This window comes from Podarcis pityusensis, assembly GCF_964106645.2.
Source record: "Podarcis pityusensis genome assembly, chromosome: 2".
NCBI classification, from domain to species: domain Eukaryota; kingdom Metazoa; phylum Chordata; class Lepidosauria; order Squamata; family Lacertidae; genus Podarcis; species Podarcis pityusensis.
The window spans coordinates 54,175,677-54,189,924 of NC_138029.1; the positions used below are offsets into that span (position 1 = coordinate 54,175,677).

Consider the following 14,248-nt stretch of genomic DNA (forward strand, 5'->3'; position numbering starts at 1 on the left):
CGCCTCCCCTGAAGATCTCAAAACCCAGGCAGGTTCGCGTATAGTCAAAACACATTGGATTCAATGGCATGTAGGATTGCCAAAGTCTTTTTTCCTGGATGCCCACCATTATTATTATTATTATTATTATTATTATTATTATGCCAAGTGCATAAAGCTGAATAAGCACAAGTTAAATGTGCATAAGTTGTGAGCTACCTGTACTTCAGAATGAAATGAGAATGAAGAGAAGGCTCATGCTCTGACTAAAGGTGAAAGCTGCAAGTAGAGGAGATACAAAGTTTTGGTCCAAACCAGAACTAAATGCAGGCTGAAAAGGAGGAAGCTTGAAGGGGGAAAGATGGAAATAAACAGGGAAGGGTAAATAGGATATGGTGAAGCTTGTTGCAGAATGGTCCAAACACAAGTTTTGGGATGGTGGTTAATCAGGGGAAGAGGGGAGGCTCAATTAGTCCATTTTCAGACTGGAGTTTGTGGCTCTATTCAGTATTTAGTTTCTGCACACATTTCCAGGAATAAACACCCATGATCAAGCAGCCCCTTTTATTAATCAGGAAGCAACCACTTTCAGGCATCATAAAGATGCTGTTTATCAGTAGAAGTGCCAACTTGGGTCTGTTTTATGATTCCTTGAAGAACCCTAAAGACAGCCGTGAGGCTTCAAAAGCTGGCCTCTTTCACGGGAAAAGACCCCTCCTGTAAGATTGATGGTGTCTAGGCAGCAGATTAATCTTGAATACTGTTGCTGCATGGGTCACAGATCACAAAAGGCATAATGTGGTTGCTTAAATGTGAAATATTTTAAAGGAAGATCATCATACCCTCACAAGATTGCTGCCTCACCTAACATTATGGATTTCCCTCATTGTTTCACACTTCCCTACAATGTTATGGATTCCTTTTAAAATGTCGGTGTCTTAATTTTTTACATCTTCATCTTGGGAGCACTACCCGGCGTTGCTGAGAAGTTTCCAGCTTCTTAAGGCTTTTGTTTTAAGCAGAAGAAGATAGTCTGTATCCAAGTTACATACTTGAAGAAAAGACTTGAGAAGCCCTGCAGTTGGCAGATTTATCAGCAAAAGTTTGTCACCATCAAAGGACTAGCACACTGTGGAAGGAACCTTAACCAGGGGGCTGCAGCAGCAAAGCCCAAGCACCTTAACCCTGCACCATAGTGGCAATTTGGAGGTGGAAGGAACTCCTGGTCTGATCTCTGCTGCATTGCAGCACCATCGCATGCAGGCATTTGGAGAGCATTGATGGCTGGCCTTTGGGTGTCTACTAGGGTTCATACTGTCTGTATGATACAGCTTTTTCTTTGGATGAACATGCAGTTGGTTAGAGTGTGGTGCTATTATCATCAAGGTCATGGGTTTGATCCCCATATGGGTCCATATTCCTGCTTTGCTGGGGGTTGGACTAGATGATCCTCAGGGTCCCTTCCAACTCTATGATTCTATGATATTTTATATTGGTATTGTTTTGCTCATTTTTAAAAATGTATTTTGCATTTTACTATTGCCAGTATATACCAACTCTGGGTATATGAAGTGGTATATAAATACTACAAACAAAGCTAAGCTAATCTATAGGGTGGTACAGCAGCTTTCAACCCAGTGAGATTCAAGTGAAACAAAGATCTACAGTGTCCCGATAAGGCTCTGTAATGTTATCTGCTCTGGTCTGGTTTCCTGAGTCTGAGTGACACTGAAGACTGCCTATCCTTGCTTGACTGCTGGTTGAAGCATTTGCTTGCCTCCAGTCCACCAATCCTAACACTCTGGAGCCTCTTTTCCACAGAGCTTAAAGCAGCATGAATGGAGGAATACCTGCTCACGGTGTGCCTGCTCATCCCACTTCTGCCTCTTTTAGAAAGGCTGTGCAGGGTTTTTCTTGAATCTTTCCTTTGCCAGAACATACGCAGCTGCCTTATAAGAAGTCAAGACTATTGGTCCATCTAACTCAATATTGTCTTCTCTGAGTGACAATGGCTCTCCAGGGTTTCAGGCAGGGGGACATCTTCCTACGTGAGATGCTGGGAATTGAAAATGGGACCTGCTGCATGCAAGGCAGATGCACTACCAATCAGCTAAGATCCCCTAAATCCCTGCACAACATATTGACCAGTATAAAATAAATATTTGTGTACCATGAGAAGTGGTGCCGATGCCCCAATCAAACCACTTTCAACTGTTTCTAATGTGGATTCTTCCCACATTTTTTCAGTATGCCTGTGTTTCTCAAACTCTTCAGTTACTAGTGTTTATGCACACAGACACCCTATAAGTCTATGGGTACCATATCTGACTAAGACGGAGAGGGTGTACCATAAAGACTACAGAATTTCCTCCTCAGGTTTCCCACTCTCAGAAAAGTGCAAAACAAAAACATCTATCAATACTGCTGAGACTGCACCAGAGACTGCTTTACAACAGATGCCAATACAAAATGCTTGCATGCACAAGAATATAATTTGCAGTTCCCAGGATAATTTCAGGGTGGCATTGCCCCATCATAGTTTTCAATTACTTTAATGCATGCATACACAAAACCAAAAAACCCAAACAATAGCACTATTAATTTTGAAACAAAGCCCACAGTCACTCTAGCCAAATATGGAGGGAATTGTTGTCCACGCACTTACTCAGCATTTAACACAGGGTCCAGCAGTACGGCATGCAGTAATGGAAATTATGACATTCAGAGGGCATCACCATAAATTTCCTAAGTACACAATCAACCTAATCATCAAATAATTTGTGCCAGCAGCTGCATGCTTGAAACATCCATGCTTGCAGAGTGCACTGAGGATCAGAATTTTTTTAAAAAAATGAGTGAAATTTGGTCTTAGGTTCATGGAGAGGAAATTGGCTGCAGTGATTATTACAGAATCAGAACAAAATGATTTGGGAGATTAGAGAAGAATACACTACTGGAACAAATTGCTGTACTTTCAGAAGGAACAGCATTTAAGTGCACTGCAGGCACCATAAGAAGGACTTTAGCTTCTTTTTTCCTGGCTAGAGAAGATGGGTCCTTTGATCTACACTTTCCTTGCTCTTCTGCTTCACTCCATACATTATACGTATATACAGTATACACACTCTTGAGCCAGGCAAGACACCATAAAATTAGTATCTTTACCTGTGACACATTTCAAACACAGATATTACTTCCAAATTAGCATGTGCCTTCATAAATGTTGATGTGTGTATTTTGCCCTGTGCACACAGTGTAGGTGCTGAGCACCAGTCAGGGCTTTCTGGCATGAAGGGTGCCCAGCAAAACACATGCTTGGCATTAATCACATATGACAATGCACGCACAGAGGCACACAGAGCTTCCTACGCCAAAGTCATACCAATACCATTTCCCATTTTGTGATGCAGCCCTCGGTTCCCTGCGTGTGTGTGTGTGTGTGTGTGTGTGTGTGTGTATGTATGTGTTTAATCCTCAAATGCCTCGGGCATCACAGGCAACTCCAACCTTGCATTCAATGATCACAAAATGACATTATGAAACAATTCCATCCGTGGTTAATTTCTCAAACCAAAGATGCCAGGGCTTCCTTAGAATAACTTTTCCTCAATACCAGACGTATGCGTGTTGGCCGTGTAGCAAAACCAATCTGAGCATGGTTAAAGGCACTCAGTTATTACCTCACATGTTCCAGGGCTGAACCCTCAAGATAAGAACTGGCTCTAATCTGTGGTGAACTCCAACTCAGATTAAGTCCTGGGATTCCATGAGGACATGAACTGACCAGAGGCACGAGGGAGGCTTTGGCCTAAAGGCAGCCCAATTATCCAGTGCAGTGAGGGAGCAAGTTTTGGAACAGAGCCTCAGCTACATGGGGGCCCTGCAGGATGCAAAACCCTGAACCGAAGTATAGGAGAGCATGATACGTGCTACTTTGCAGAACATTGCGCCAAAGTGGATCTAGTTCATTGCCCTGACCTTTCAGCTGCATCTCATTTCGTGAGTTGCTACAAAAGTGCCTGTGCGAGCTGCACTCGGGCCTCTTAGGTGAGCACAGCTTGCCTGGGGTGTGCAGACTCCCTCCTAAGAATCGCTCCCCTTTAAATCAGACGGAGGGAAAACCTGCTGTGTCAGCTGTGACTTTGTTGTGAAGAGTGACCGGCTCCAAAGCTGTTGGCAGAAGGAGGGGTCTTGTAGCGCCAGAACTTGTACTGAAAAAGAGCATTGCTCAAATGAGACAGTTTAAAAGCCTCTTTTTTCCAAGGGGCAGGAACTGTTCAGGTCCCAGACGTCTGGCACAAGGAAAAACAACAACAAAGTTCTGCAACCCCACTGTATAAGATTACTGTGGTACCTCGGGTTAAGTACTTAATTTGTTCCGGAGGTCCGTTCTTAACCTGAATCTGTTCTTAACCTGAAGCACCACTTTAGCTAATGGGGCCTCCTGCTGCCACTCCGCTGCCGGTGCATTATTTCTGTTCTCATCCTGAAGCAAAGTTCTTAACCCGAGGTACTATTTCTGGGTTAGCGGAGTCTGTAACCTGAAGCATCTGTAACCTGAAGCGTATGTAACCCAAGGTACCACTGTATAAATATATCTTTATAATTCCAAAATATATACAAGGCATGCAAAAGTGAAAAAACCCTGGAATAAGGAGGTGTTGCAGGAGTGAGTGTCATAGGGTTGAGTTTGCCTTGTGATAGCTCTGGCATCAATTTAACAGCAACAAAAAAATGTTTTTTGTACCCCACCCATCTGTCTGGGTTGTCCCAGCCACTCTGGGTGGCTTACAACAGAATATACAAAAACACAACAGAACATCACACATTAAAAGCTTCCCAATACACGGCTGCCTTCAAATGTCTATATAATGTTTATTCCTTTGCAATCTGATGGGAGGTCATTCCACAAGATGGGCACCACTACTGAAAAGGCCCTTGCTCTGGATGGAAAATGCTAAAGGGAGAGGGCAGAACAGTGATTAGACCAAAAGCCCCGTTTCACCCCTGCGACATATTTTTCCACCTCCTTAAGGACTAATGGAGCCATCCGTGGTGGAGGTGGGGGGGGTTGGGGAGAAAGCACCTGAAAATAGGCATAATGTTTCGAGTCCTTGGAATGACTCTGAAATACTACCCAAGTTCTTTTGAATTTTGCTCCTCTTAAATAATGATATTTTACCATTTTAAAGTCCAAAAGAGCTTCATGCTGCAAACTAAATTACCACCCAAACCAGATATTCATTTAGTTCCCCAAAGGGGGATTAACAACAATGACACAAATTGAAGAGATATCTGTGCTGCCTGGCCCGTGACGGAGAGGCAGTGCTTTAAAAGGCGCTGCAATGTAGGATTTCTCAGGCACCTCTCTCTCCCAGTGTCTTACTGAACAAAGCTATTTCAAACACCACACAGTGTTCTTACCGTCTTCGTTCTCGTCAAACGGTGGTGACTTGCTGGAGGTGTTTGCGCCCATTTTGGATTTGGCTGGAAGCTCCTCACTTACATCATCCTTTAAATTCAAAGTGCTAAGAGCGAGTTATTAACTCACTCAGAGTTGGCAGATCTGTAGATCTTCCTGCCGGTGGACCCTGGTGGGGAGGGAAAAACAGAAAGGAAGGGGGGGGGGGACACAGCTGACATCAAAATTGAAAAACTGTATGAACCACACAAATTTGTCACATTTTGACAGGAGTGTTAATAAAAAATAAATGGAAGGGGGAGAGGCCCTTAAAAAGGACACAGAAGGGCACTGGTGCTGACAGATTTTTCTCTCTCCTAGGAGTAGACCTATTGACTTTTCTCTGACTACCTCAACAAGATCACCTCTACCTCTTAGCATAATTCTACTAGTGTGGCTGTCATCTTGCTTTCTATGCAGAACAGCCAAGCTGATATAAATTCCACTTGCTTATGAAAATCTTAATTCTGCTTCAGACTAAACATGAGAAACAGTGGGTGTGCCACTTCACCTTTGCTGCTCTCATTTGAAAGGAAGCATATTAAAATTTCTTACTGTATTCCCTGAAACTCCCCAGGGAGGAACACAGAACCATGTATATATTTGATCTCTTATTCCTCCAGCGTGTAAGCACAAACCTCTCTATCTGTGGAAAAGTAAGAAATTTGGCTGTCATGATTACTGACTCAGTTTATAATCATGATCCCTGCACTGCTCCCATGAAACCATTTTTATCTTGGTTTTATAGTCCTCATTCTATTTCAATAAAACTTCAACAACACAAAACCAGAGAGCCCCCACCATGTATATAAAACCAGTTACCAGAAAGCGTCTGTATTCACCTCTCTCCTCTTTTTTTAAAAAACACCTGGAAGCTACTTTATGAGGTGGTTAAGTACAATGAACGCATAAATCAGGCTAGATATTTTTCATTACGGTGCCTTGATTCATTGTCTCTTCCGCAGTCTGCTGGCTGCAGGACTGTCTGATACGCAACCCGGAAGCAGGGACCGAACTCCAAGCATTTATGTGTAAACATAATTAATAAGGTCTGAACCTGGCACACGTAAATGCAAGCAATGCAGAAAATGTTACTCCGGCCCCATCGGGTTTAACAGGCTGAAAAGAAGTGCTTACCCACCTTGGAGGCAAGAAAAGGTTCAAGAAAGGGCAATCAAAACCATGAAAGGGCTGGAGCAGCTCTCCTATGAGGAATGCTTACAGCATTTGAGGTTTTTTAGTTTAGAGAAAAGGTGAGTAAGAGTTAAGGAGAGGCTTGCTAGAGGTGTTTAAGATGCAAATGGTGTGGTCAAAGACATTCTCCCCCTGTGTCATAATACTAGAACCCAGGGCCAGCCAGTGAAGCTGAATGTTGGAGGATGATGCCAACTACAGCTTCTTTAAACTATGGGATTTCTTTCCACAAGAAGTGATGCTCATCAACCTTGGACAGCTCTAGGAGGACTAGACAAATTCATGGAGGACAAAGCTTTCAATGGTTAGTAGCCAAGATGGCTATGCTCTGAGTCTACTGAGCACAGCTTGCCTCTGTGTACCACATCACAAGTGGAGAGAATGCTAATGTGCTCATGTCGTGATCTCAGGTTTCCCATGGACATCTGATTGGTCACTGTAAGAACAGGATCCTGGACTAGATTGCTCTTTTGTCTGTTTGATCCAGCAGCACTCTTCTTATACTCAATGAGTTGCCTCATTGAGGTCCAGATGTGGCAGTTCTCTGCTAGAGCCAACATTTTTAAGTCTTGACGTACCATTCAGATTCAGATTCCTACCTTTATCTATCCCCCACAACCCACGGTGCCACCGAAAACAGGTTATTTCACCCAGCAGCGTAACAGAGCTGTAGCGCAGCCACTTACAAATCCCCCCAAATCAGGAAACACACCACCTCCTCAACTCCCAGAAAACCAAAGAGGGTGTGTGTTTCCATTTGTTAATTTATATGTGAAGATATATAAATAATTACTATCATTTAACTAGAAAAACAGTACATCTCACCATTGTGGGGGAGACAGTGACCAGGGGCCCAGGGGGCTACAGGCCTCTTAAGTTTGCTATCTGGGTACTATCGGTGGGCTACTTTAAGGTTCCCGCTTTCCTTTCTTCAGATTATCTCACTTCAAACTGTACTTGGACCAGACAGCCCTTCAAATACAGGGCTGACCTCTGTAAAGCAGGACATATCACCAGCCTCCTGGGCTGGCTCTCACAGGACTGGAGGTTAGGTGGCAAGGAAGGACGAGGGCACAGGAAGCTGCCACATACAGAACACTGGTCCCTCTAGCTCAGTTTTTCTACACTGACAGTGGCTCTCCAAGATTTTAGACAGGTGTCTCTTCCAGCCCTGCTTGGAGATGCTAGAGATTGAATCTGGGCCTTCTGCTTGCAAGGCAGATGTTCTTCAGCTGAGCCATGGCTCTTCTGCAAAGGACATTATCACAAAGGCCTGCGTCAAAAGTGCACTGGTTATTTAATCATACCTTAGTTCTGTACCAGACATATTTCGTGACAATGGACAGACTCAACTTTTTGCTCAGGGCCCCCCAAATCCTCTCAACATCTTTCAGATGGTGGCACTGATTCAGAAAATAATTGATGCACATGTTAGCCAAGCTGTTTCTGTTGTTGTAAGAGCTCGGCAAAGTTCCCATCATTTCAAAATAAATCAGAGGGGTAATTAAATACTCAGGAAGTTGAAGCAAGCAAAATTGTCTTATGGTTGGAGAGTCCAGGTGAAATTCTTAAGGATTTGGGCTTGGATGAAAATTGCTAGGTCACTTCCTTAAGTGGTTAAGACTTTGCAGAGAATGGCTCCCTTTGGTTGGCTGAAAACCATTACAGAGTTAGAGAGGGGGTAATGAAAGAGTTTTAAGCATATCAGAAGGAAATGGGAAAGAAAACAGAAGGAGAGTCAAGCAGATTGGCTGAAAATACGGCTTAAGAAATTCTTTTCCCTGTTATAGTAGCAATATGAAACCTAATCAGGTAATGTAGCTTGAGGAGACTTTTCAGAATTCTGGAAATATTAAGGTTTAAGAATTGGCATGCAAGGTGGAAGGTTGCCCAGGACCAAATATTCGCTTCAACTCAACTTTCTTCTGTTTGCTATACAACAGCTTTAGAATAGTCTTCAGATATTCTGCCTTTTATGGTTTTTTTAAAGTGCTGCATGTGTTTGTCACATGGTCACTTGTTTAGCCCTAAGTGGCTGACAAATTGGTACCACTCTGCTGAAGAGTTCTGTGCAACCAAAAAGGGAAACAAAAGTTGTGTTCTTGCCCCACAAAAAACACCTGTGTTTTTTAATAATTCAATAAAATCAGGCAGACATTGTTTTATTGCCGCTGGCTGTACTATTTTACGGATTCTACTTTTAAGTTGGTTTTTGTTTTATTTTTGTCCTTTGGCTCCTTATTTGGTCTTGTTGTGACGTTTTTATGCTTTTATCCACTCTGTACATAATTTCACACACTATTATTTATAAATAAATGCTAAAATTTCAACTTCTGACACTGATCAAGCTGTGGTCACCCTCCTCTCTTCTGGTCTTTCATATACATTTCGGTTTCAGGCTCTCACATGGAAGAGGGACCAAGCCTGTATTCTGCTGCTACACAGCGTAAGACCCAAGCCAATGGATCCAAATTAAAAGAAAGGAGATTCTGACTAAACATTAGGAAGAACTTCCTGATGGTAAGAGCTGTTCAACAGTGGAGTGGACTCCCTTCGAGAGGTGGTGAACTCTCCTTCCTTGGAAGTTTTTGAACAGAGGTTTGGGTGGCCATCACTCAGGGATGCTTTAGTTGAGATTCCTGCATTGCAGGGGACAGACTAGATGACCCTTGGGGGATCCCTTCCAGCTCTACAGTTCTATGATTCTATCATGCTCTCCTACTACCTAAACCAGCTTTAATCCAAACAGGTTTAAAGAAAACTTGCTGCCAGGTGGCTTGATTCAAGAACACCAGAGAAACCATTAAATACACACCTAGACTCACAACTCAGATACACAGGCCACAATCCTGCACATAATTACACCTCAGCACCACTGATGCCTGATCTGCTGCCACAATTTTTTATAAGCACCCCCAAAAGGTACCAACCAGTCAGTCTTACATATCCTCAAGAAATCCCATTTAAGATGCTGCTACGCTCCTTAGTCTCTGTGTGAGTGAAACTCTGAAGCAATGTTGCATCAAGGAGCATCTTTGGACTTATGGGGGTACAAAGAGCTTGGGAAGGAAGAAGCTTGTGAAGAGGGGTATCAGAAAGATAAAACTTGCTGAATGACTTTTTTTCAGAGGGGAAAACCTCAAGATCACACATATTTTTATAAGGCTCACATTTTGGCTTGGGAGTCAAACAATGTTATGTCCTTTTGATGCATTAAGTAGTGCCGACAATGGTCTGGTTTGCACGGCACAAGAAGCCGAACTATGGCTTACTGGGGGTGCACAAAGGTGTGGGATCCTGAAGGGGCTTGCAACCACTTTGCTCCTAACCAGTTTTGCTTCTGTGCAGCCCTTAGGCTTGGGGTTCAGCTCTCTCCTTGCTAACCACAAGCTATAGCCAAGAACAAACCTTGGCTACAGCTCACGGTTAGTGTAGAGAGAGCTTAACCATGAACCATATTTGGGAAGAAGGACTTAGCCAAACCCTGTCTTAGCATAGCATAGTAGTAAATAAGAGGGAAGTTCAAAGCAGTTGTCCTGGTAAGTCATAGCATGGACATGCAATAAGTGAATCAGGATAGTCATGAAGAAAGGCCACATTTTCACATATATTGCTATTAATAGCCAACTCTTCCTTTAGTAGGCTCAAAGCAACTTTTCTTGGTTTCAGTGACTGTTCACCCAGGCACAGAACAGGCCCACACCTACCTAACTTTACAAAGTCAAACCATTAAGTGTCCCTGGATTATTCATCCACACCTCAGGCTGACCAACCTCTGGCACATATTAAATGAAGAGTCATAGATGTGGCATCCAGAGACATATGCATGACCATTAACAGCACAATTTTTTTCGGTTGCTGCTTGTATCCATCCAGTTCACACATGCAAAAATGCACTCAGCAGTAGAAGAGAACAGGGGGTGTGAACTGAGAATGAAACATAGACTGCTCTAATATTTTTAAACCCCACTTTGTTGGGAGTAAGGATTATTTTCGCATAAAGCATGCTCTCACTATTGATCTAGTAGTAAAACAAAAGTGCTGCCATCATCACAACCTTTTCACAGGGCCCAAACGTGCAAAGTGCAGAGCTGAGACTTGGCTGAAGGCGCTCAGGAAAAAAGCAGAACTTCCCTCACTTAGGAGAGGCACCCTAGTTCAGTGCTAGAGCAGGAGTGCAGAAGTTTCCAGCTCCTCCAGTTAAAAAGGTCAGGTGGAACGCGATGGGAAAGATCTCTCCCAAGACTCTGGATAGCAGCTGACAGTCAGGGTAGGCAATACAGAGCTAGATGGATAAACATTTTGACCTGATCTAAGGCAGCTTCTGCTCGGTCACTAGTGAGTCCTCTCTCCAAAGCATGTTACAAATCTCAGAAAAGTCCTTATGAAGTTCAGATTGCCATAACCTGTACTAGAAATGCACCTGACCTAGGAAAACAGCAACCTGCCTTATTCCAAAATCAGAACCTTTGTCCACCTAGTCCAGTATTGCCCACACTGACTGGAAGCAGTGCTCCAGGGCTTCAGGCAGTGGATGGTCCCAGCCCTACCTGGAGATGCCAGGAATTGAACATAGGACCTTGCACATGCAGAGCAGGTGCCTCACCACTGACATATGGTCCTTCCCAATAAAGCTTGTTTTAGTGAAACGGCTAAAAATGACCTAGCCCAATAATTAGTTAATTGTCTGATTTAAGAACCATATTTCCTTCTACTATTCTTTTCTTCTTACAGATAGCTAAGAAACAAATACCTTGGACAAAGCCAAGAACCGCCCTGAGACCTCCGGGTATCAGGTGGTATATAAATTAAATAAATAAGCAAAAATAATACAAAATAATACAAAAAAGTAATCTATTTTGAAACAACAAGAATCTTGCTCACAGAGAAGGAAGAATTGGGAGAATGCTTCCCCCATTGCAGTGAAAAATGCTACAGTCAAGATTAGTGTTTCTCCTGACCTGAAGAGAAAGAGAGGAAAAACACAGCATGCATGACATTATGCGGTGATATCATCCATAAAACAGGATGCTAAAATTATGTTTCATCATAAGTAGCTATAAAAGTCAGTTGCCATATCATTTATGTGCACTTGTTAAATAGAAACATACAAGCCTTATTGATGTCCTTCCTGGTACCCACTGACACACAGACATCTCGGAAGGGATTCAGGCCTCGCCTTTCAAAATTGTGGGTTGTTTGGGGGCTTTTTCATTTGCCAAGCTTCAATAGTTTCAAGGATACTTAGTGACTCTGATGTGCATGTTGTTATTAAAACCTTCTATTACTTATCACCCCAGTTTGTTTGTTTTTTCTCACCAGGTTCCCAATTTACGTTGTTTAATCCTAAATATGTTTTCTTAGATGTAAGTCCCACTGTGTTCAATAGAGTTTGCGTCCTATAAGTATATTTAGAATTGCAGCCTAACGGAGCCTTACTCAGAAGTAAGTCCCACTGAGTTCAAGGTTAAGTGGGTACAGGAACCTGCCTAAATCTTTTAAATAACTGCTATCTTCTTAAAGTTTTTTAGCCCTATTATACAAATTATAATCAAAATAAAGAACCCTCCACATAATCACCAGAAGAAATCAAAATGACCATGTGTTGAACAAAGTGTTTCTACATCTATTCACGCAAGCAGTTGTTTTTTAAGGATAGGTGAAAAAAATACCAAGATTTCATGGCTAAGTGGCAGAGTTTTGAACATCTCATAAGGTGATCTCCAACTAAATTGTATCCAGAGTAGACCTAGTGAAATTAAAAAGCTTAGGTATCTTAAGAACACTGATTTCAATGGGTCTCCTCTGGGTATGATTAGCTTTGGAGAGCACATATACTAATTTTTTATGCGTCACAAATATACATTTTAATGGCTTAGATAATTGAGAGACAGGAATCCATAAGCCCTTGCATACTTTGCTATGGCCTTTTCGACAATTCAAAACATTGCTGAACTTTATTAATCGGTCACTGCACATCTCCTCAGGGTTCCAGCTTTTTAATGCTCTGATGTTATCCCTTTATTGATCACAATATTCATGGTTCCATTAACGGAACAGTAAACAGACTAATAACTGGAGGAAAGAAAGGGGGGACAGAAGGGAACTTAGTATGGGGGTAAATCAAAACTATTGATTTAATTAGCATAGCACTTCCTTGCTGAGACCCCATGCATGCAAAGATGTCAAAGTAAAACCATAACAGTACTTGGCTCTTTAAAAAAAAAAGTTATTCAGCTGCTGAAAATGAAAACCATGAAATAAAAATTATGGCTTTATGCTAAAGCTGTTGGATTTGTGAGAATTAAATAGTTATTTCGAAGAAAATGAATTATAGTTCTACAGTTTTTTAATACTTTACAAGGTTGGCGAGATGCAAATATAAAATACTGTGGTTTAGGAAGAAACTTGGTCATTAAAAAAAAACAACCTTTTGTCTCTAAACCTCTTATACTGAGGCTGGAACTAGCTAGACACATCAAAGGAGCGTTTCAGTTAAAAGTGTTGTCAATTTAAACAGGGAAAACAGGTAGAGAAAAGGGGGGCTTCACAGCGCCATCTGGTGGCACACCGTTCTATCGCATATACAACGTATATAAATCACTTTTTATTTACCAATCTAGCTGAGTCCCTTTTAGGTTTGACCCACTGAAACCCTTGAATTTCAACCCATACTGTTCCACAGTTTTCTGACCCCCAACTTGGTTCTGATGCAAATGCGCACAGGACTTCAGTTAAAAGTATTCAGTTAGCTTGACCCATAATTATTCTTTCAGGGCACACACACCTAGCACTATTCAAGCTGCAAGCGCTTGTCCTGCTACTGGCAACTGCAATTGGAGTCTTCGCTAGGGATATGTAAACATTCAAAGTTACTAACCATGAGCGGGGGGCGGAAAGTTAACTTCTCTACAAGCCAGCATCTTTATAAAAGAATGCCCAAAACCAGAGGGGCATCGATAAGCGAGAGAGAGCGCTACTTCCTGGTTGGAAACCTTAGAGGGTGAAACGAAAACAAAAGCTACCTTTCTTACCTTGTTTTAGGGAGGGCAGAAAGACCAGAGAACGGAAGCCAGCATCAACAGCAACAACCTGAAGCTGCAGAGCAAGAGGAACCGGGAGAGGTGAGTGCGCTGGTGCGGGTTGACACTTTGTGGGTGGCTTTTGCCTGCCCAGGTTCCTTTTTGCAGGATCTCGGCTGGAGGCAAGGACACTTGGGAGAAGAGCCCGAGCCGCTATTGCAGGGAAGTTTCCCCTCTTGCAGATTGCAGGAGGAGCCTGCGGTAGTCACAAGGGGGGTGAAACAAACCAGACAACAGCAACGGTTGCAAAGACGCACATAAACGCGCGCAGAGGACAGGAAATAAAAAAAAAGTCGGAAGGAGAGGAGCAAGCAGGAGGGGATCTTGAGAGAGAGAGAGATACGGTAGAAGCAGCGGCCAGCCACTGCAACTGTAGTTAACGCTGTGATCGAATTGGCAGCGTTTCTGCAACTGCAGACGAATCAAAAGCACGCCGGCCGGGTCCGCCTGACACACCGTGTCGCTTAAAGGCTTTATGCAGATCAGCACTTTCCAGAGATCCCTTAAGTAGTTGCTTGGGGGCGAGGACAGT

General features: G+C 42.8%; 1 protein-coding gene across 3 annotated transcripts in view; it reads right to left on the bottom strand.

The window, feature by feature from the left end:
- Positions 1–14,165, bottom strand: part of STK32A (serine/threonine kinase 32A) — a 73,980-nt gene extending 59,815 nt beyond the window's left edge. The window contains exons 1-2 of one of the 3 annotated variants that reach the window (XM_080997256.1): positions 13,669–14,165; positions 5,404–5,570 (exon numbers count right to left, since the gene is read on the bottom strand). In XM_080997256.1, coding sequence (XP_080853382.1) covers positions 5,404–5,455 — 52 coding nt within the window. In that variant the 5' untranslated portion in view covers positions 5,456–5,570; positions 13,669–14,165. Of the gene's footprint in view, positions 1–5,403; positions 5,571–13,064; positions 13,088–13,421; positions 13,446–13,668 lie in introns of those variants that run through there. The other 2 variants (XM_080997257.1, XM_080997258.1) reach the window with 2 other exon arrangements.
- Positions 14,166–14,248: the final 83 nt, after the last annotated feature.